General features: G+C 41.8%; 1 protein-coding gene across 1 annotated transcript in view; it reads left to right on the top strand.

The window, feature by feature from the left end:
* MAML2 (mastermind like transcriptional coactivator 2) overlaps positions 1-19,204 on the top strand; it is a gene marked incomplete at its 3' end in the record, with an annotated part of 209,528 nt that extends 190,324 nt beyond the window's left edge. The window contains exons 3-5 of the mRNA XM_081326281.1: positions 8,017-8,187; positions 11,021-11,132; positions 18,228-19,204. Of these exons, the coding sequence (XP_081182407.1) occupies positions 8,017-8,187; positions 11,021-11,132; positions 18,228-19,204 (1,260 nt within the window). The remainder of the gene's footprint in view (positions 1-8,016; positions 8,188-11,020; positions 11,133-18,227) is intronic.
* Positions 19,205-21,799: the final 2,595 nt, after the last annotated feature.

Raw genomic sequence — 21,799 nt, 5'->3', positions numbered from 1 at the left:
GCTATGGAGAGCTCTAATTCTTTGCTGCCACTTAGTAGTTATCTTGTTTTAGCAACCCATGTCTGATACACTTTCTGTTTTATACCAAGTCCCCAAATTCAGGTCCATTTGGAACCCCAGCCCCCCACTTAGTTTTGGAGCATAAACTTTCTTTCTGATGTGGTCCTTAACAGAATAACAGAGTAGGAAGGGAACTTGGAGGTCTTCTAGTACGACCCCCTATTCAAGTAGGAGACCCTATACTACTTCAGACAAATGGTTGTCAAATCTCTTCTTAAAAACCTCCAGTGATGGAACACCCACAACGTCTGGAGGAAAAACCGTTCCACTGATTAATCGTTATGTCAGGAAAATGTTTCCTTATTTCTAGGTTGGTTCTCTCCTTGATTAGTTTCCATCCGTTGCTTCTTGTTCTGCCTTCAGGTGCTTTGGAGAAGAAGTTGACCCCCCCACACACACACACACTTCTTTGTGGCAGCCTCATAGATATTGAAAGACTGCTATCATGTCACCCTAGCTAGGCCACGGGTTTTCAAACGTGGCCCTTTTATGACTTGTGGATTTCAACTCTCGGAATTCCTCAGCCAGGGACGCTGGCTGAGGAACTCTGGGAGTTGAAGTCCACAAGTCATAAAAGGACCCATTTTGAAGACCCCTGCCCTGGCCCTTCTTTTCATTAAATTAGACATACCCAATTCCTGCAACCATTCTTCATGTGTTTTAGCCTCCAGTCCTTAAGCCGACGGTAGCTACACAGCTCAGCTAAAAACCCCAAACAGCAATCTTTTCCCACTAAAATAATCCATGCCTGCTTTTATGATGAGGCACAATTCCAGGCATTTGTGACTTCTGCAAGAAACTAAGGTAAACAAATTATATCTTAACACGGGGGGGGGGGGATTTGATGCAAAGCTAAGGAAACAGTTAAAATGTTCCAAGCGTTGCTTTGAATGGTCTTCTCCCCGTACAAATGGCTCCCCGGCTGGTAAAGGGGAATAAATTGAGGTTGACTGCTCCAAGGCAATATGAGGATAGGAACTTATTGTCAGACTCTAAGCATGAAAAGAATGAGAAAGCTCTGACATGCATAGCTGTGGTTTGAGTGAATGAAAGGAGGAGGCAGAAAAGGGGATAATATTTCCAAATCTTTCCAGGCAACACAATCAACAACCAAGCATGTATTAAATCAGTCTTTTTATTTATTTGCTGTAAGGTAGAAGAAGTTCATTTTCAGACAGCCTAGGAAAGAATGAAAAATAATAATAAACTACATTTTTGGCCTCCCTGGAAGAATTTATGCATAGCAAGGATGACAAAGAGGTTTGTCAGTTGCACCGGGGACACAGGGGCATTCACACCTACACACTCTCAAGAACCACAGCTCTCATATTTTCCTCTTTGCATCGATCCATATAAAATATTACACCAATCACCTTCAGACAGAAGAGCAGTGTTTCTCAACCTTGGCAACTTCAAGATGTGTGGACTTCAATTCCCAGAATCCCTCAGCCAGCACCTAAAATTCACTGAGGATATAGGATCTGTACTTTTGAGACATTATGGACATATTTAAGAAGACTGCCCTGTCTGATCACCCATGAGCACTCCATAGCCCAGACAGGAAATATTCCAGACTGCCTCAGCAGGAGACTATATTGAGCATATGGAGAAACAAATTAGACCCAAATCACTGCCGGCCTTTGTTCATGTTAAAAAACTTGATTGTTGAGTATGTTGGAGTTGCTGCAAGGCCACAGGATCTGTGGCCCGAGAAAGAATCTGTTTCTCACTGCATTGTGGTTTCAAGGAAACATAGGGAAAGTGGCTTCTTTATGACCCATAGAAATGTTGAAAATCTTTAGGCTAAAGAGGTAATGAGACTCCTTTTATTGATACGTAGCTAAGGGCCATCATGGGGCTATCCATATAATCTTTTCAAGGCTCCTTTCCCATCTACAGTATGTCATCTCAAAACTGGACCGCTTAGAACTTCTTTAAAGATATTTGAAACAGCAAGCTAGCCAGGGAAAAGTGTTCATTTGTCAAAGGAAGAGCCTTGGTGGAGCAGTGGGCTAATGCCTCCTTAAGTAACACCAGCTGCCTGCAATTAGTGCAGGTTCGCATCCCACCAGGCTCAAGGTTGACTCAGCCTTCCATCCTTCCGAGGTAGGTAAAATGAGGACCCAGATTGTTGGGGGCAATAAGCTGACTTTGTAATAATGCCGCTTGGGGGGTGTATGAAAGCCCTAATAAGCAGGCATATACATAGAATGAAGGCTACTGCTAAGCTTGTAAGCCGCCCTGAGTCTTCGGAGAAGGGCGGGATATAAATGGAATTAAAATTTAAAAAAATGTAGGAAAAGAATCCTTAATGAAGATAAGAAACGGAAAAGTGCATGGATTCTGGTCATCTGTCTTTATTACAGAAGATACAAGACAGCTGAACCTGCATTGACTTTTCAGGGAAGAAATTGGAACTAAAGCAAATTGAGGTAACAGGAGAAGATGTGGGACATCTTGAAAGACTAGTTGGTAACAAATCACTGAGTCCCAATGAAATCCACTGAGGGTTATTAAAACACAGAAATGTGGCATGTGACCTTCTAATCAATCTTTTTAATCTGTCCCCACCCCACCAACCCCCAAAGATAGCCAATGAGACATCATTTTTTTTTTTAAAAAAAAAAAAAAGAAAGATCATGGAAATTACAGGCCACTCAGCATAATGTCTGTTCCAGGCAAATTGGCAGAAATGTGATGAACATTATTTTAAAGACATATAGAGGAACAGATTTTGTGGAAGGAAAATCAGCGGGCATTCCACAAAGGCAAATCCTGCCTCCCCGACCTAGTAGAGTTTTGAGGAATGTTAAAAATGTGTAGATGGAGGTGCCCCTATCCTCACTGACTATGTAGATTTTCAAAAGTATTTGACAACATTCCTCGACAAAAGTTACTGAGTAAAGTCAGCAGCCACAGGATAAGAAGACCAACATGGGTTTGTCAAAAACAGATCATGCCAGACAAATCTTTGACCAAGTGACAAAACTAGTGGACTGGAGGAATGCTGTAGATACAATTTACTTGGACTTCAGTAAGGCATTTGATAAAGTCGATCATAACCTACTACTTGATAAGATAGAAAAATGTGGGTTAGATAGCATCACCACCAGATGGATTTGTAGCTGGCTGACCGGCCGTACTCAGCGTGTGGTCCTCAATGGAACTGCATCTACATGGAAGGAAGTGTGTAGTGGGGTGCCCCAGGGCTCTGTTCTGGGCCCAGTGCTCTTCAACATCTTCATCAACGATTTGGATGAGGGGATAGATGGGGAACTCATCAAATTTGCAGATGACACCAAGCTGGCAGGAATAGCCATTACTCCAGAAGATAGGCTTAAGATACAGGAGGATCTGGACAGACTCGAACACTGGGCACTATTTAACAAAATGAAATTCAATTGTGAAAAAGTAAGGTTCTACATTTAGGCAGGAAAAATCAAATGCACAGGTATAGTATAGGTGGTACCTTGCTCAATAGTAGTAACTGTGAGAGAGATCTCGGAGTCCTAGTGGACAATCACTTAAATACAAGCCAGCAGTGTGCTGCAGCTGCCAAAAAAGCCAACACAGTGCTAGGCTGCATTAACAGAGGGATAGAATCAAGATCACGTGAAGTACTAATACCACTTTACAATGCCTTGGTAAAGCCACACCTGGAATACTGCATCCAGTTTTGGTCACCACAATGTAAAAAAGTTGTCGAGACTCTAGAAAGGGTACAGAGAAGAGCAACAAAGAAGATTGGGGGACTGGAGGCTAAAACATATAGGGAACGGTTGCTGGAATTGGGTATGTGTAGTTTAATGAAGAGAAGGGTGAGGGGTGACATGATGGCAGTGTTCCAATATCTCAGGGGCTACCACAAAGAAGAGGGAGTCAAGCTATTCTCCAAAGCACCTGAAAGCAGGACAAGAAGCAACGGATGGAAACTAGTCAAGGAGAGAAGCAACCTAGAACTAAGGAGAAACTTCCTGACAGAACAACCAACCAGTGGAACAACCTGCCTCCAGAAGTGGTGAATGCTCCAACACTGGAAGTTTTTAAGAAGAGACTGGCCAGCCATTTGTCTGAGCAGGGGGTTGGACTAGATGACCTCCAAGGTCCCTTCCAAATTATTATTATTATTATTATTATTATTATTATTATTATTATTATTATTATTATTATTATTATTATCTGTGGTTTTATGGATTGCCAACTGGTTTTTAATTGGTTCAAAAGCCAAAAGCAAAAAATGCGAATAAATGAGCAATTTTCTTAATGGAAGAATGTAAGAAATATAGTTTTTTTTTCAAGAATCTGTGTTGGATCTATTGCTTTTTAGCTTGTACATAATTGACTTTTGTGACTTAGGGGAAAGCAGTAAGCTAGTCATGTTTGCAAATAACACTAAACATCTGGTTATTTATTTAACCATGTTCTGAATTTTTATTAACCTGAGAGCTTACTTTAGTTATTAGTAGGCCATGTTAACTGCCTACTGCCGAGCTTAGCCCCTACCTGTACTCTTTATACACTTATGATTGTGTATCATCTGACCCATCCACTGTGATAATCAAGTTCGCAGATGATACAACTGTGGTGGGTCTTATTACAGGTGGGGATGAGACAGCATATAGGGCGGAGGTACAAAAACTATCCATATGGTGTAGTAACAACAACTTGCACCTAAACATCGGCAAGACGAAAGAGATGGTGTTAGACTTCCAGAGAAAAAAGGAGGAACCTGCCCCACTTTACATCGGGGAGGACTGTGTAGAGACAGTTTCCTCCTTTAAATTTCTGGGAGTCTACCTCTGTGAAGATCTGACCTGGAAAGTTAACACAACCCAGGTGGCTAGAAAGGCCCAACAGAGGCTTCACTTTCTTAGGGTCTTGCGGAAGAACAGGGTAGAACAACGGCTAATGACCCTCTTTTACCAGTCTACCATAGAGAGCGTCCTCTTGTATGGTATTGTGGTTTGGTATGCTGGTCTGACAGCCGCGGACAGGAAAGTATTACAGAGAGTGTAGTGAGCACAGCACAAGACATTGTGGGCTGTTCCCTGACACCACTGGATGACATCGCCAGGGCTCGTTGCCTTGGAAGAGTGAGGAAGATTCTCAGGGATGACTCACACCCTGGACGGTATCTCTTTACTCTCCTACCATCGGGTAGGAGATATAGAAGTATAGCCAGCCGTACCAACAGGCTGAAAAATAGCTTTTATCCGTGGGCTGTTAGGCTTTTAAATGGGACATAATCTCTGTGAACTTATGCAGAATTGACTTGGGAGGCCGGTGTGTGGTGTAGTTGGTTCACGTGGTGTGGTAGGATGGAGGGTTTGTTGTCACTGTGTGTTGGGGGGAGAGAGCACGGGGGGGAGGCTTAGCTAATCTCAATGTACACATGTTGTACTTTGACAATAAAGGTTTATTTATTATTATTATTCTATAGACAGGACTGTGAACATTTTATAATGCCTTGTTCTGAGGGTCACTTCAGAATGATGTTTATAGGTTAGCTTGTCGATCTGCTAGAGACTGAAGGTGATGTTAATGTCACTGGGGAAGATGGATGAACGGACGGATGGGATCTTCCTTTCACAAATAATAGAACAGAACAATATTCTTTATTGACTAAGTGTGATTGGACACACAAGGAATTTGTCTTCTGTGCAGAAGCTCTCAGTATACATACAAACCACAAAGTTATAGGTCATATATCATAGATCATAGTTACATCATTAATCATAACATACAACAATAAGTGATAAATCATAAAATACCAATAGCAGAGGATAGTAGAGAAGATGAGAAGGATAATAGCAATTCAGCCTACTATATGGGTAAATATCTTTAGGCCTAAGACAGTGCTGTGGGAATGAAGTGTTCTGTCTTCAGATGAGATAAATCAAATAATAAATACAGACTTTCCTATTGTACAGGTGAGAATGTCAACCTACTCCATATTTGACATAGCTTAAGCAAACAGTGTAGTGTAGAAGGTTTTGAGTATGGCTGATGTTAAAAAGGCTAAGTAGGATCGTAACTGGATAGTGTCTGATTAGAAATACACCTAGCAAATCCCAGTGCTATACAGTAGTCTGAAAATTTGGAGGGGGGGGGGGAAATCCCAGAAGGTGGCAGTGTCAAACCATTAGTGTATTGTTGCCGGGAACACGAGGGCTATGTCAGTGTAGTTGTCAAGGGTCAAGTTTGACTCAGAGGAGACTTTACCTTCTGCAACTGCTCTTTGTTTCCTCATGAAAAGATTTTAAGCCCTTGGCTGCACAGTTTTATTGGTGATTTGCTCCCAGATCATATCGCTTTTTTTTACATTCTCATAAGCTGCTCTAATTAGCTTTTTGACAGAAGCATTGAGCAATAATGCTTACCCACACATAAAATAAATAATGAGTAACTGGAATTCAGAAAGAGCAATGGGCAGGAACTAAATTATAACTTCCTGGGTGAGCGACTAGTTTAATCTGAAGCTCTGGTCTTGGCAATTTCCTAGAATTTGATGGGAACATGGAGATCCCTAGCCAGAGATTACATCAGCTTAAATACATCATGCAGGCCTGGGTTTTTGTTTCTTGGCCATAATGGGGTGTAAAAAAAGAAAGAAGACAATCATTTCACACATCCGCACAACCAGAGAGCCATACGTGCCTACAATTTCTGATCATTTTTTCCAACCCTTATTGTTCAAAGAAACAGAACCAAGGAGAAGATGGTGCATTTTACCTAGTAGGAAAATAGAAAGCTTAAATACTCGATACAAAACAAAAAATGAAGAAGGCATTGTATACCAGGGATGCATTGGCTCCATTAACCTTCTTTTTTTTTACTTCTGTAAGTAAGATGGCCCACCTATTGTCATCTATTCAAAGGTTTTTTTTCCCCATTCCTGGGGCAGGTTGCAGGTTGGCAGGTTGCCCAAATTTTCATGTCTCTGATTTATTTCAGGGATGAATTAGATTAAATGATTTATGGACTGACTGGTTGGTGTTTTTTTCAGCTTGAGCTTTTCAAAGCAGTATTTAATATAACAAAATGTGTGATCAACAAACCTGTGTATGGGGGAGAAAATATGCCCTGAGATCAAATACCTTCTGATGGCATTGGTTGCCTTCACGTCCAAGATCAGAGCTACTGTTTTGCTTATTTACCATGCAAACATGTGGTAAATGTTTCTGGAGAGACAGAATATGTCAATATATAATGAGATCAAATGAAAATGGGGTTACCTGATAGAAAAATAGTATATCCCTCCCATCCTAAAACAGTAGGATAAAGGAATAAAATATTATAACTGCATAATTATAACTGCAGATGTAGCTGGTATTCCATGATCATACTACTAGCTACTATGACAGTATAGTTCATAGTTCCCAGGACAATTGCGTCGACTGCCAGCAGTTCGATCCTGACCAGCTCAAGGCTTACTCAGCCTTCCATCTTGAAATTAAGGAGATTTTATCAGAAACTCCTACTGGTTCCAATTTCAGCTGTTAGTGGCGCAGTGCGTAAAATGTGGTATTGCAGGCTAATTCTGCTGACTGCCAACTGCAGTTCGATTCTCACCGGATCAAGGTTGACTCAACTTTCCATCCTTCCGAGGTCGGTAAAATGAGGAGCCAGATTGTTGGGGGCAATATGCTGACTCTGCAAACTGCTCAGTGAGTGCTGTAAAGCACTAGGAAGCGGTATATAAGTCTTAAATGCTATTGCTATTTCTCTGAGCTTCAAGATTTTCATTTCACATCAAGGATAGCCACATTTTTTTAAAAAAAAGTATGTTTTGGTCAAGTTCTTCCGCACCACAGCTTATAACGGAAGGATCTTTGTTTTCATCTCCTTCCAAGAAAATAGGGAAGGTGAAGCTTCCTTTCCATTTTTCCTGGTGTGCATCTTTGTACATCTTTTGACTCGTCCCATCTTTCCTTCTGTTTTTTTTTTCTTTTCCAGAATCAACATACTGTCTTGAGTCAAAGTGGAGGCACCAACCCAGGATCTGCCTCATGCACAAATGCAAACACTGGAACCAGCTACATCAACTCATCGCCACAAACATTGCTGAATCAGCAGCTGAAACAACAGTTCCTCCTTCAACAACAGCAGCAAATACTAACAGAAGCAGTAAATATCCCAGTTTTCTATTTTATATATATATATATATATATTTGTGTAAATTGCTAACAAAGAATTAAGGGAGACTGATATGCATTTCAAACTTATTAGTTTTCATCAGTCAGCCATACCCTTCTGAGATTCGAACCTGGGCTGATTGCACATTAGGCAGTTGTTTTCACCTCTAAGCCACAGGATCTCTCTCGCTTTGTTAGCTTGAGAAGCAAGGGGAGATATGTGTCAAATGCTTGTTAACTATTTAGATTACCTTGCTAGGCCCCAAACATGGGACAAATCTTTATTTTCTGTTTCAGCCTATCCTGAAGGCCATCGAACAGGCAGTAGTCACACCGGTGACAGCTCATATATTTGTGTAAATTGCTAACAAAGAATTAAGGGAGACTGATATGCATTTCAAACTTATTAGTTTTCATCAGTCAGCCATACCCTTCTGAGATTCGAACCTGGGCTGATTGCACATTAGGCAGTTGTTTTCACCTCTAAGCCACAGGATCTCTCTCGCTTTGTTAGCTTGAGAAGCAAGGGGAGATATGTGTCAAATGCTTGTTAACTATTTAGATTACCTTGCTAGGCCCCAAACATGGGACAAATCTTTATTTCCTGTTTCAGCCTATCCTGAAGGCCATCGAACAGGCAATAGTCACACCGGTGACAGCTCATATATTTGTGTAATATATGGATCTTTGGTCATTCGGGTTTTTCCCCACATAGAATTGAAGGTGTAAGAGCAACGTTTATACGAAATCCCATGCACCACCTGCCCCACCACATACATCGGACAGACCAACAGAAGAATAAGTGCACGCATTGAAGAGCACAGAAACTCACTCAGAAAGGGAGAACAAACTTCATCCCTGTTCCAACACTTTGAAGCCACGGGACATGAAATTGATTTTAAAAAAACCAAAACTATCGCCAAAATTGAACATTTTAACAACAGAATAATCAGAGAAGCCATTGAGATAGAAAAACGCCCCCACAGTATGAACAAACGAGATGATACCTCTCGCCTACCAGCCATTTGGAAACCCGCCTTGATTGACAGACGAGTCCCAACCACCAAGAATGATACCAGACCCAAACTCATGATAACATCACATGACATCACCACCACACAACCATTCAAAAAGCAAATCCAAACCCACAACGATAACGACACACAACCACAAAACAGAAACCTAACTACAGCTGCAACATCAGCCACTTTAAACCCCTCCAAACCACACAATAAGCAAACTGACACCAACTATAAAAACATGGCACCACCACAAACACGAAGCCGAACAAAAGCAGCACAACTCACCAGCTCAGTTCTAAGGCTGGCAGCTGAGACCAGCCCATCCACTCAAAACACACCCCCAACCAATCAGAACACACACCCCATTCAAAACACACTCCCACCCAATCAGAACACACCTAATCCCCCACCCAATCAGAGCACACCTCCACCCACAGAACACACCCCCTCTGGCAGTTTAAAAAAGAGGAACAAACAGCCACTACCACATGCTTCTCCCAGAAGAAGGAAGCTGAAGCCACCAGCCTGAGGATGACGGATGGGATTCCGTCGAAACGTTGCTCTTACACCTTCAATTTTACGTGGGGGAAAACCCGAATGACCAAAGATCCACATACAAACACCCGCGAAAACTGAGGACTACCTGCAATAATATTAGAGCAAGACTTCAGTGTAGAAGACAATGATGATATGACTGCAGACAAAAGATAGACATTTTATATTTTTCATCCTAAAGGATAACAGATTGCAGGGCAGCTGAGAGTTGACATATACATACATACATACATACATACATACATACATACTTACATACATACACCCTTCAGGCAAAACTTGGTTTATAATAATAATAATAATAATAATAATAATAATAATAATAATAATAATAATAATAATAATAATAATAATAATAATAATAAGAATAAGAATAATAAGAATAAGAATAATAATAATAAGAATAAGAATAAGTTGGAAGGGACCTTGGAGGTCATCTAGTCCAACCCCCTGCTCAGGCAGGAAACCTTATACCATTTCAGGCAAATGGCTGTCCAGTCTCTTCTTAAAAACCTCCAGTGTTGGAGCATTCACCACCTCTGGAGGCAAGTTGTTCCACTGGTTAATTGTTCTAACTGTCAGGAAGTTTCTCCTTAGTTCTAGGTTGCTTCTCTCCTTGACTAGTTTCCATCCCTTGCTTCTTGTCCTGCTTTCAGGTGCTTTGGAGAATAGCTTGACTCCCTCTTCTTTGTGGTAGCCCCTGAGATATTGGAAGACTGCTCTCCAGAAGCCTTATTTCCTGTGAAAACTGCTCAGTTGGACTGGAAATGGTTTCCTTTTGTAGGGAGAATGTGACATGTGACATTTCATTCAGATTATCTAAGTTGCTTTTATTCATTTGTAGCCTTTTCTTTAGAACAGATATGTCCCAGCAACAGTTCCTCTTAATGTTTGTTCTCATCCCAAACAATATACAAACATTTCATTGGATCTGTGGGGGATCTCCCTGTTTTATAACCTGAAGTTATAGTTATCTCTACCAGCTTTCCCAGCCTGATGTCCTCCATTGTTGAGAATTTAGTTTCCAAAATTAATTCCAACCTCTCTGAGGGACATCAAGCTGGAGAGGTTTGTTGCAACAAATATCCATGGCTCCCCACCCACTTCTCCTCTGTTGCATCAGTGGAGTAGGATATCCTTTAAGAATGCATCTTTGAATGTATGTATATGCTGCAGGTGATCCTGTTCAAATCTTCAGAACAATAAATAATAAATAGCGATGCCTTTCTCTTTTTCTTCATCCTGTAGGAGAAAGCAACCTCTCAAGATCAACTGAATAGACACCTTACGAGACCACCACCAGATTATAAGGACCAAAGGAGGGGCCAGGTCAACGTGCAGCAAACACACCAATATTCTGGTAAGCATGCACATAAAAGCAAACAAGCCACCTTCAGACAAAGATTTGACTCATTTGAGTGTGGGGCATGTGGCTCTTTCCTCCTGAGCAGCACTTAGGTTTTCCTTCTCTCCAAGTTCGCTGTGAGAGTTTCTCCTGTTTTCTTCATGCTTTCTGGTCTCTCAAATTTCCTTCCTCCTAAACTTTCCTTTGCTTTCATCCATTTGAAACACAAAAGTCTCCTTGTCCCTTAGATCTTTCCTGAGGCCTTTTCCCTACTCCAAACAAACCAGCATTCAGTTTCCTTCACAGAGGCTACATTGATTTTCAGGAACTCTCCAGTGACCTTTCCCCTCCACTGTTGCGGTATCCATGAACATTGTACGGCATTGGTGCAGTTTGCACCAGCAGCTTAAAAATCGATTCGTGATTTCGGGCCCACTGCATGTACTATCCGCTTAATCAGAGGACGTCTAAAGATGCCTGTCTAACTGTTGGAATTTGCCTGGTGGGCTGGACCAATCGAGGACTTCAAAAAAAAAAGGAAGAGCATGTGGCGAGTCGTCTGATGACTCAAACGTTCTTCATGGATCCTCACTTTTCAAAAATTTAAATTTTACTTAGTGAAGATCTAAACTGTTTCTTAGGTCTCTGGATATGTTACAGAAGGCTGATTTGGCTAACAGAGTCCGACTGACTCATGTTCTATTTTGGGGACTTTTCACACACTGCATTTTAGGCATACACCTTGATGCAAGGTTGAATGAATCAGAAGCATGTTCATAAACTCAAAATTCATTATGGCGTGTATCCGCCAAGAAGAAAGGACACCTGAAAGAGATAAATAGAGTTTGCTCTTTCCATTTTACTTAAGGTACTTATAATTGTGTGAGGATCTTGTCTTTAAGTCATCGCTCCAAGGATATGAACCTTTCCTCACTTCCTAGGTTGGCATTCAATCTCAAGGACGGGCCCTCCCTTAGTCTATTTAGTAGGAGTCACCAGAGAAATGTTTCAAGGAAAGATAGGTATTTGGAGAGTGGGTTAGGACACTGAGCTTGTCAATCAGAAGGTTGGCAGTTTGGCGGGTCGAATCCTGAGTGCTGTGTAACAGAGTGAGCACCTGTTACTCGTCCCAGCTTCTGCCAACCTAGCAGTTCGAAAGCACGTAAAAATGCAAGTAGAAAAATAGGGACCACCACGGTGGGAAGGTAACAGCATTCCGTGCGCCTTTGGTGTCTAGTCATGCCAGCCACATGACCACGGAGATGTCCTCAGACAAGCGCTGGCTCTTCAGCTTTGAAACGGAGACGTGCACCGGCCCCTAGAGTTGGAAATGACTAGCACGCATGTGCGGGGGAACCTTTACCTTTACCTAAGAGAATAAAAGAGCTGGAAGGGACCTTGGAGGTCTTCTAGTTCAACCCCTTGCTCAAGCAGGAAATTCTATACCATTTCAGACAAAAGGTTGTCCAATCTTTTCTTAAAAACCTCCACACACAACTTCTGGAGGGAAGTCATTCCACTGATTAATTATTCTAGCTGTCAGGAAATTTCTCCTTGGTTCTAGGTCAGACATGTCAAACTCGCGACATCACGTGACATCATGCAACGTATCGGGAGAGTTTTGCCATTGCTGGCAATGGGGTGGGTGCGGCTTCCGGATGACACGTCTGACCCACCGGCCGGCAGTTTGACACCCCTGTTCTAGGTTGTTTCTCTCCTTGATTAGTTTCCATCCATTGCTTTTTGTTCTGCCCTCAGGTGCTTTAGAGAATAGCTTGACTCCCTCTTCTTTGTGGCAGCCCTTGAGATATTGGAACATTGCTATCATGTCACTCCTTGTCCTTCTCTTCTTTAAACTAGACATACCCAATTCCAGCAACTGTGCTTTATACGTTTTAGCCTCCAGTCCCCTGATCGTCTTTGTTGCTCTTCTCTGCACTCTTTCTAGAGTCTCATCATCTTTTTTATATTGTGGCGACCAAAACTGGATGCTGTATTCCAGATCTCCCTAACTTTTCTCTCTATACATTTGATGGAGAACACATACATTTGAAAGACTGTCCAGCATTTTTCTAAAAAAATATTCTGCACTGTGTCATTTACCTTATGTTTCATTGAATACGTTTGTCCTCTGATCTGGATTTAGTTTCAATGGTCCTCCTACTGTTACTCTTCGTGAAACAGAATTAAAGACTACCTAGCCAGTCTCAAAACTGACTTTCAAGAGAGCAGACACCTCTCTCTTCATGATAGACTGTCAAGTCCTGGCCATTAATCAGAAATTGACACATTCTGCACTACCACTCAATTCTTTTAGTATCTAAGGTCTGGTTATGTTCTCCACTGAACACTAATTGGAATGAAATTTCTGTCCATCCGGTATAAATTAGACCAGCACAAAAAGAAGAGTTGGGGTGGGGGGGGAGAAAGAATGAAGAAGCTAAAAATAGTGAGCAATTCAGAGAAAAAGGGAAACTTTGTCTTAGGAATAAGAGAGAGAACCATTGTCCCCAACCACTGCACCCTCTGAAGCAATTTCTGCTGTTAACAAAAGAATATAGTATGTTGGCCATCTGTGCCTGAATCAACATGTTCCATCTTGGCTAATCTGGAAAATGTCTCAGTTGCCCTGAGTCTTTTTGTTGCAACAGACAAATGTTATGTGTCTGGAACATCTGGTTCGTTTCAATGATAGTGTACAAATTCAGCGTTGGTCGTATTACTTAATTGCTAATGACATGTCTAATTCAGGCAGCTCTCTGATAAGAAACTCCATGGGTTCCTTCACATTGCTACCGTTTTTTCCTTCTCCAATCCTGCAAACTCGGTTTAAAGATGATCCACGATCCCCTTCTCTTCTGCTGACCCTGAGGAGAAGAAAAGCAAAAACAGGGATATGGATTTCACCCCAAGCTGCCACCAATCCAGGAATAACAAAAATCCCTTCCTCCTCACTTCCTGCAAAATCCATGTTTTTATTTATTGGTTATTAAATTTATTAGCTGCCCACCTTACCACAGGGCAGGGGTTGCCACAGGGTAACTCTGAATGGCTTACAATGTTAAAAAGATAAAACTGCCTGTAGACGCGACAAATAAAATGCTATAAAAATGCAAATACTCAAGCCTAACTAAAAGATGGGGAGTAGGATGAGCAGGGGAGGGAGGTGGGATCTGTTCTTTATCTATCAGCCACCCTCAGTCTGAAACCTTCCCACTGGAGTCCCAAGCCCCATTGGAGTCTCCAAATCCAATCAGTCGTGATTACTTATGCTTTCACATCCATGCTTCAAGTTGCTCGCCTTTTTCTTGGGCAAAAAATGAAATAAAATAAAAGTCTGAAGGGTTCCTGAGCAGAGGGTGGCAAAATTGTCAAGGCACTTCCTGCTGAAAGACTCAGCACAAACTCAAGCTGGAAGACACAGTGTTATGTATTAGGCTTTATTGGAACACCTAAAGCTTGTATAAGAGTCACCACCAGGAGGCGTTGAACTGTAACTGTTTTGGCGGGAAACAGAGGTTCAATCCGATTGGTTGGTTGAGTACCTGGCCAGGTGCTGGCCAGGTATATATAACAGGGCAGTTAGCCCCTATTCCCCAGTACAGTCACTTCCACCCAATAAAGAGCTGTTATGTTGTACTCATCGTCTTGGCGTCCTTCCTGCTCTCCAGAACCCACTACACAACACACAGCAAGACAGAAAAAGTCAGCAAGGCAAGCAGGCCATTCAAAAATTTCTCCAGCGATGTGGCATTTCAATTAAAAATGCTACTTTACAGGTAGTCCATGACATACAACAGTTTATTCAGTGACGGTTCAAAGTTACAACATCACTGGGGGGAAAAAGTGACTTAGGATCATTTTTCACACTTAACAACCATTGCAGCCTCCCCATGGTCACATGATCAAAATTCAGACAGTTGGCAACTGACTCACAGTTATGATGGTTGCAGTGTCCGAGGATCATGGGATCACCTTTTGCAACCTTCTGACAAGGAAAGTCAGTGGGAAAACCAGATTTGCATATAACTAACTTAACCACTGCCATTATTCACTTAACAACTGTGGCGAGAAAGGTCGTAAAATGGGGCAAAGCTCTCTTAACAAACATCTCACTTAGCAACGTAAATTTTGGACTCAGTTGTGGTCGTAAGTCGAGGACTACCTGTACTTGGAATTAGACAACTTATTTTCTTGTAAATCAGAGGTCTGCAACCTTGACAACTTTTAAGACTTGTGGACTTCAGCTCCCAGAATTCCTCAGCCAGCAAGGGGGTTCAATGGTAGTCATAGTCAAGGACTACCTGTAGGCACAGCCATAAATCCAGATGCTTCATGCCATAAGTGACAGCTTGTTAACAAGCTTTGCCAACAAGCTAGAAGCCACCTCTATGCAGATTTGCCTACTGTGGAATGCAGAGATCATGTTTTAATTCCTCCTGCATATCTGAGTCAAAGGAAATGTTTATTTGTTGTATTTAACCAAGGAACAACTGTTTCCTCTTCTTGCTGATTTTCACCTTTCACATAAGGCTGGATGCCAGTTGTTGTCCAGAATAGCAAGCTATATGAACTAGTGGCTCATCTTTCAATCATAATATTATATCACATTCAAAATGCCTTCTCTTTTAAGATGCAACACGCTAAAATGAGTGGCTCCAAAAATCAATCAGGAGAAGGTTAACAGCTGGGTCACTTAATTAAGCCTGGTTTGTAATCAAGCTTGGTCTCAGTCTACTAAGGCTCAGCGGGTCACAGTGGAAGTCTCACTGCCATTTCTTTGACTGGCTGGGCTGATTTGGTGCACTCCTTCCTAAATATACGTTAATAAATGTTCACATAACATACTATTCCGCAGTAGATCAAATTGCGGTTGAGTATGATAGCTGAGAGGGACGTGGTGGCTCAGTGGGTTAGGACGCTGAGCTTGTCGATCAAAAGGTTGGCAGTTTGACGGGTTGAATCCCGAGTGCCGCGTAGCAGAGTGAGCGCCTGTTACTCGTCCCAGCTTCTGCCAACCTAGCAGTTCGAAAGCATGTAAAAATGCAAGTAGAAAAATAGGGACCACTACGGTGGGAAGGTAACAGCGTTCTGTGCGCCTTTGGCGTCTAGTCATGCTGGCCACATGACCACGGAGACATCCTCGGACAAGCGCTGGCTCTTCGGCTTTGAAACGGAAATGAGCACCGGCCCCTAGAGTCAGAAATGACTAGCACGCATGTGCGGGGGAACCTTTACCTTTCACCTTTTATGATAGTTGAGTTCACACAACCTGCCGGGTTTCCACAAATTCTGAAACATAAAATATCCAACCCCATTTCACCTTAGTTATATTGTCTTGTCTTGTCTTCTCGAGAGTCCCTTGGATTGCAAGGAGATCAAATGAGTCAATCCTAAAGGAAACCCAACCCCGACTCTTCTTTGGAAGGACAGATACTGAAGCTGAAGCTCAAATACTTTGGCCACCAAATGAGAAGAGAGGACTCATAGGAAAGGACCCGGATGTTGGGAAAGATGGAAGGCAAAAAGGAGAGAGGGAGGGCAGAGAATGAGATGGTTGGATAAAGCCATTGAGGCAATGATCATGAATTTGAGCAAACCCTGGGAGAGAGTGGAGGACAAGGAGGCCTGGTGAGGTATGGTCCATGGGGTCGTGAAAAAGTAGACACAACTTAGCAAATGAACCACAAAATGTGTGTTGCACAAATCCAGCTAAGTGATCAGCTGGCCTAATCCATTACCCATGCAGGAAAGTGCCGCTACAAATGCATTCCCCTTATCTCTTATCCTCAGTGGAGAATAGTTGGTGAAGGTGATAGAACTTGCTGAGATCGCCAGATTGACTTCTTTGATCAGAGAAATGACAATATCTAAATTTATTGCTGACTGGGAAGTCACTCTAGATTTTTTGCACAAAACAGAAGAATATGAACTTAGTTTTATGATTATGATGATTAGACAGGATAGATTACAGAAAGAAGATAGTTAGGTTGCAACCATTGAGTCAGAGGTAAATTTATAATTGGACTTATAACTACTATAAAGATTGGAAGCTGTTTCTTTGTATCTTTTTTTCTTTTCTATTTTTCTTTTACTTTTTTCCCTTGTACTTTATGCTCTTTTTTATTTTATAATAGTTTGTATTGATTTAATCTTCCTTTAAAAAAAACTTGCATAAATATATGTTTTAAAAAAGTATCCTCTACAATTGACCATCAGTTTCTGCTTATAATCTTCTGGTTGAAGTTTCTGGGAAGAGGAGAGAAATCAGAACAAAAGGACACACACTCAGGAGGCAACAGCTGGCACATAAATCTAATCAAGTTCTCTTGAGTTTAGTGACTTCAGGGCTATGTCCGTGAACAGTTAGTCCTCAACCACAATTGAGCCCAAAATTTCTGTTGCTAAGTGAGACAGTTAAATTTGCCCCGTTTTACAACCTTTCTTGCCACAGTTGTTAAGCAAGTCACTGAAGTTGTCAAGTTAGTAACGTAATTGTTAAAAAAATCTGGCTTCCCTATTGACTTTGCTTGTCAAAATGTTGCAAAAGGTGATCACATGACGTTGGGATACAGCAAAAGTCATAAAAACCAGTTGCCAAGCATCCGAATTTTGGTCATGTAATCATGGGGATGATGCAGTGGTTGTAAGTGTGCAAAACAGTCATAAGACACTTTTTTCAGTGCCACTGTAATTTCAAATGGTCACTAAATGAACTGTTGCAAATTGAAAATTACCTGTAGATGGTTGGTAGTGTCTTCTTTAAAGATATTTTTTTTATTTTTTAAAACAAAAAAATCCCAGCTCTAGCTCACCCCTCTGGTGTTTCCTGATCATCTCCGATCTAAGTATTACTTTGATCAAGCTGCTTTGCTAAGATCGGCTAAAATTGGCTTGATTCTGCCATGTAATTGAGCAAAAGGGATGATGTGTGATTCTACTATCCTTCAAAGAAATGGCATTAAAATATACTTCATTTTCTCTAGTAGGGTCATTGTGTTGAGTGAGAGATAAGAAAATAGCCAGAGAAGTAACTGGTCCTATTGGATACTTTGGTTTCTGAGTCTTGTTTGGATCTGATGAGGGATGATTTTCTTTGTTCTCTCTTAGGTGGATCACCAGCTGTGAGCATCAACTCCAATCTGTGTTTCTCCAATCCCATTTCCACTTCAAACATTTTGCCACAGCAATCAAATCTCCTGTCCACGGCTCATGGCATCAGAATGCCTTCTCTTCCAGCAGGGCACCACGTCAGCTGCTATGGGAACATTCCCTGCAGTCAACCAAATGCATATAATGTGGCAACTCCAGGAGTGAGCCAGGTTGCCCAGCGTAGAAATCTAAACCCAATTGTAACCAGTCAAAACAACCCTGCTGCGTCTCGGCCAGCGCCACCTGGGCAAGGCAATAACATGCCAACCTTTGACAACGGCTTGGGAGTTAACTCCCAGCAAGGGAAACTCAGCTTGAATCAAGGGACTTCAGCCCAAAGATCTTCAAATGTGATGGTCAACTCAAATGCTGCAGCTCAGAACTGGGTGTCTTCAGAAGCAGGGTCCAAACAACAGGAAACACAGAGGGCTTCGGGATCCCCTTTCTCATCTGGAAGCTCCTATACAAATCAGCAACTACAGCGCACAACTGCCCTCCAGCAATTTCCTCAGCGCGCCATGGTGCCTCCTAACCAACTGGGCACTATCCAGATGAGAACCGTTCCGAGCCAAATGAACCAAAGTCTAAATGGACAAGTGGGCGGGGCATCCAAACCCCAGAGTGCAATGCCTACTCAATTACAGGCAGAGGTTGTGGCCCACTTAAATCCACCCAGGGTGGGGATGACACAACCCCACCCCTTGTCATCGAACCAGTTCTCATCAAGTGCTACTCAAATGTCCACCAGAGTTTTTCAAGGAACAGATCATGCCAATGATCTAGCATTTGATTTTCTGAACCAGCAAGCAGATAACATTGGGCCTGCACTCAATAGTGACCCAGACTTCATTGATTCTTTGTTGAAAACAGAGCCTAGTAATGATGATTGGATGAAAGACATCAACCTCGATGAGATATTAGGAGGCCATTCCTGAGGCAGCTAACAATTATGAACTCCTGGTGGGTTTTTTTTTAAGGCTGAAAAGTCAGGATAACAGTCTTCAGTTTGTAGAAGACAAAAGTCAGGGGAGGGGGGGAAGCAAAAGAGTGAGTTGCTGGATCCAAGCTTAAAAGCATATTAATGCAACCATGCTTACATAGCTTGTTCCATTATCAAGTATGCTAAAGATGGTGAAGTCTGGATCTGTTGTTTCCAAATATAGGTGATTCTGAACGATAAAGGAACTCAAAGAAATGGGTGTTTTATCATCCAAACAAATTCTAAATATGTAAGCTAATATTTACATCTATTACATAAAGGAGAGACCTGGGAATATGCACTGCATCAAAAATACACTGCTGACATCCACTAATGATTTTCACGTGTATGTGTGTACAAATAGAAATCTGGCTGGGGGGAAAAATAAACAGAAAACAAGAAAACAACACCCAACTCAGAAAACTTAGCAAGGATCTTCCCTAACATTGCACATTCTAATATCTTTTATTAGAATCCTTATCGTTTTCATTCAGTGAGAATGAAACATTACATTATGAGAATTGTAATTCAGAACATCTGGAGTATATCAAATTTAGGGACGCCAGTTAGCCATTCATAGAGGGAACCAGTGGGCCATGAAAGAAAAGCTTATTGATAAAACCCATATATGCATGCCAAACATCCCAGGTTCTATAAGCTATTTAGTCTGGGATGAAAAAGAGCGATCCCACAATTCTGAAGGTCCATGGCACACGTGGCAGCTTCTTAAATCTCTAAAGTTCCTTTTGTTGTTGTTAGTTGCGAAGTCATGTCCGACCCTTCGTGACCCCGTGAACAACGTTCCTCCAGGCCTTCCTGTCCTCTACCATCTTCTGGAGTTCATTTAAGCTCACACCTACTGCTTCAGTGACTCCATCCAGTCACCTCATTCTCTGTCGTCCCCTTCTTCTCTTGCCCTCAACCTTTCCCAGCATGAGGCTCTTCTCCAGGGAGTCCTTCCTTCTCATTAGGTGGCCGAAGTATTTGAGTTTCAACTTCAGGATCTGGCCTTCTAAAGAGCAGTCAGGGTTGATCTCCTCTAGGACTGACCGGTTTGATCGCCTGGCAGTGCAAGGGACTCGCAGGAGTCTTCTCCAGCACCACAGTTCAAAAGCCTCAATTCTTTGGCGCTCTGCCTTTCTTATGGTCCAGCTTTCACAGCCATACATTGCAACTGGGAAAACCCTAAAGTTCTTAATACTTCTTAAAACTGCAGTCTTCTGCTCACTTTCCTGGAAATAAATCTACAGGTGGGATAAATAAATCTATAGATGCGATAAGCAAGGCAGCAAACAGATAGCTTGCCCTGTGAGTGGTTTGGCTTCCAACCCACTTCCTTCCTAAAACCCCTCCTTATGGGAGAATCTGTGTAGAGTATGAAGTATCAAGCTCAAGAGTATTAGGCGTTTTCTATTCAAAATCTGTCTAGCGATTTTGAATAGGAATAATCAGGTTGTCCAGCCTGTGATGACTTGTGCAAATGACCCATTTCACAAGCTTCCTTCTCCTCTCTGTAGCTTTTGCACCTCCTACCTTGTGGGTTTCTTCTTCCGTCCTCTTTATCCCTTAAATTAGGTATCGAGACTGGATTAAATGTTGGATGCTAATGGAATCCCATGTGCCCTAGGATGCAGATGATATCAAAATGATCCAGTTTTATCTTACATGTCATTAACATATTATGAATAAGAATGAGGATGCGTGAGGCAGGGACCCCTGCAAACATCAGACACATAGGCTGAAAGGATATCTAACGGTAGATCCGTCAAACATGGTGGTTTAATTATTTGAGCACACATTGCAACCAGCCACCATCTTAAGATACCAATTTAAGGAGTTCATTGTTCAAATTAAAGGTTGGTTTTTTAAAAAATATTCCTTATCATTCATAAATAGCACAATATTAAGTGAGATCTAAGCTCTTCCCCTGGATTTCTCTGACAGTGGCAAGCAGAGATAATGCATTCTGCAATGGAAGGTGGTGCTTTACTTGGTCATCTTTGATTCCCTACGTTGCCCTGCACATAGATCACTCAGGACACTGTTGGGAATTACAGCTGCAGGCATTCCGATCTTATATTCTCCAGGTGGATTGAGGCTACAACACTTTCTAGCCAGCATGTGCTAAGAAATTTTGCAAATTTCAGTCCTAATGCCTCTGAAGCATACCACTGTGGGAAAACTGAAATAATGAGCAGCTTGCAGTTCTGATGAGGTGAGAAACAAAAGTGGGTCACCTAAGGGTTTCAGATGTTGTTCCTGGCCATTGGATCTATAACATCTTACAATTCCTCATTACCTGCAGTTCCATAAACCAAAGTTGTAAAAGGGACATATTGTGCAACCTCTGTTTATTTTAAAACTCCATGCCTTTGAACACTTAACCCTAGGTTGCACCTTTGGGATCCAACAATGAAAAAAGCTGGAAATATTTTTATTTTGAAACGGAAAAAAAAATCCTGCATCTTGTTATTACCATGTATCTTCTTTTCACCATTACAGTTAAATGCACTACACTTATCTTTTACATTATTGGATCAGGAGTTCTTTT

The sequence above is a fragment of the Vipera berus genome, assembly GCF_964194415.1.
Source record: "Vipera berus genome assembly, chromosome: 4".
Taxonomy (NCBI): Eukaryota; Metazoa; Chordata; class Lepidosauria; order Squamata; family Viperidae; genus Vipera; species Vipera berus.
The sequence above is the reverse complement of the archived record's forward strand: the minus strand, read 5'-3'. Positions and strand labels throughout refer to the sequence as shown.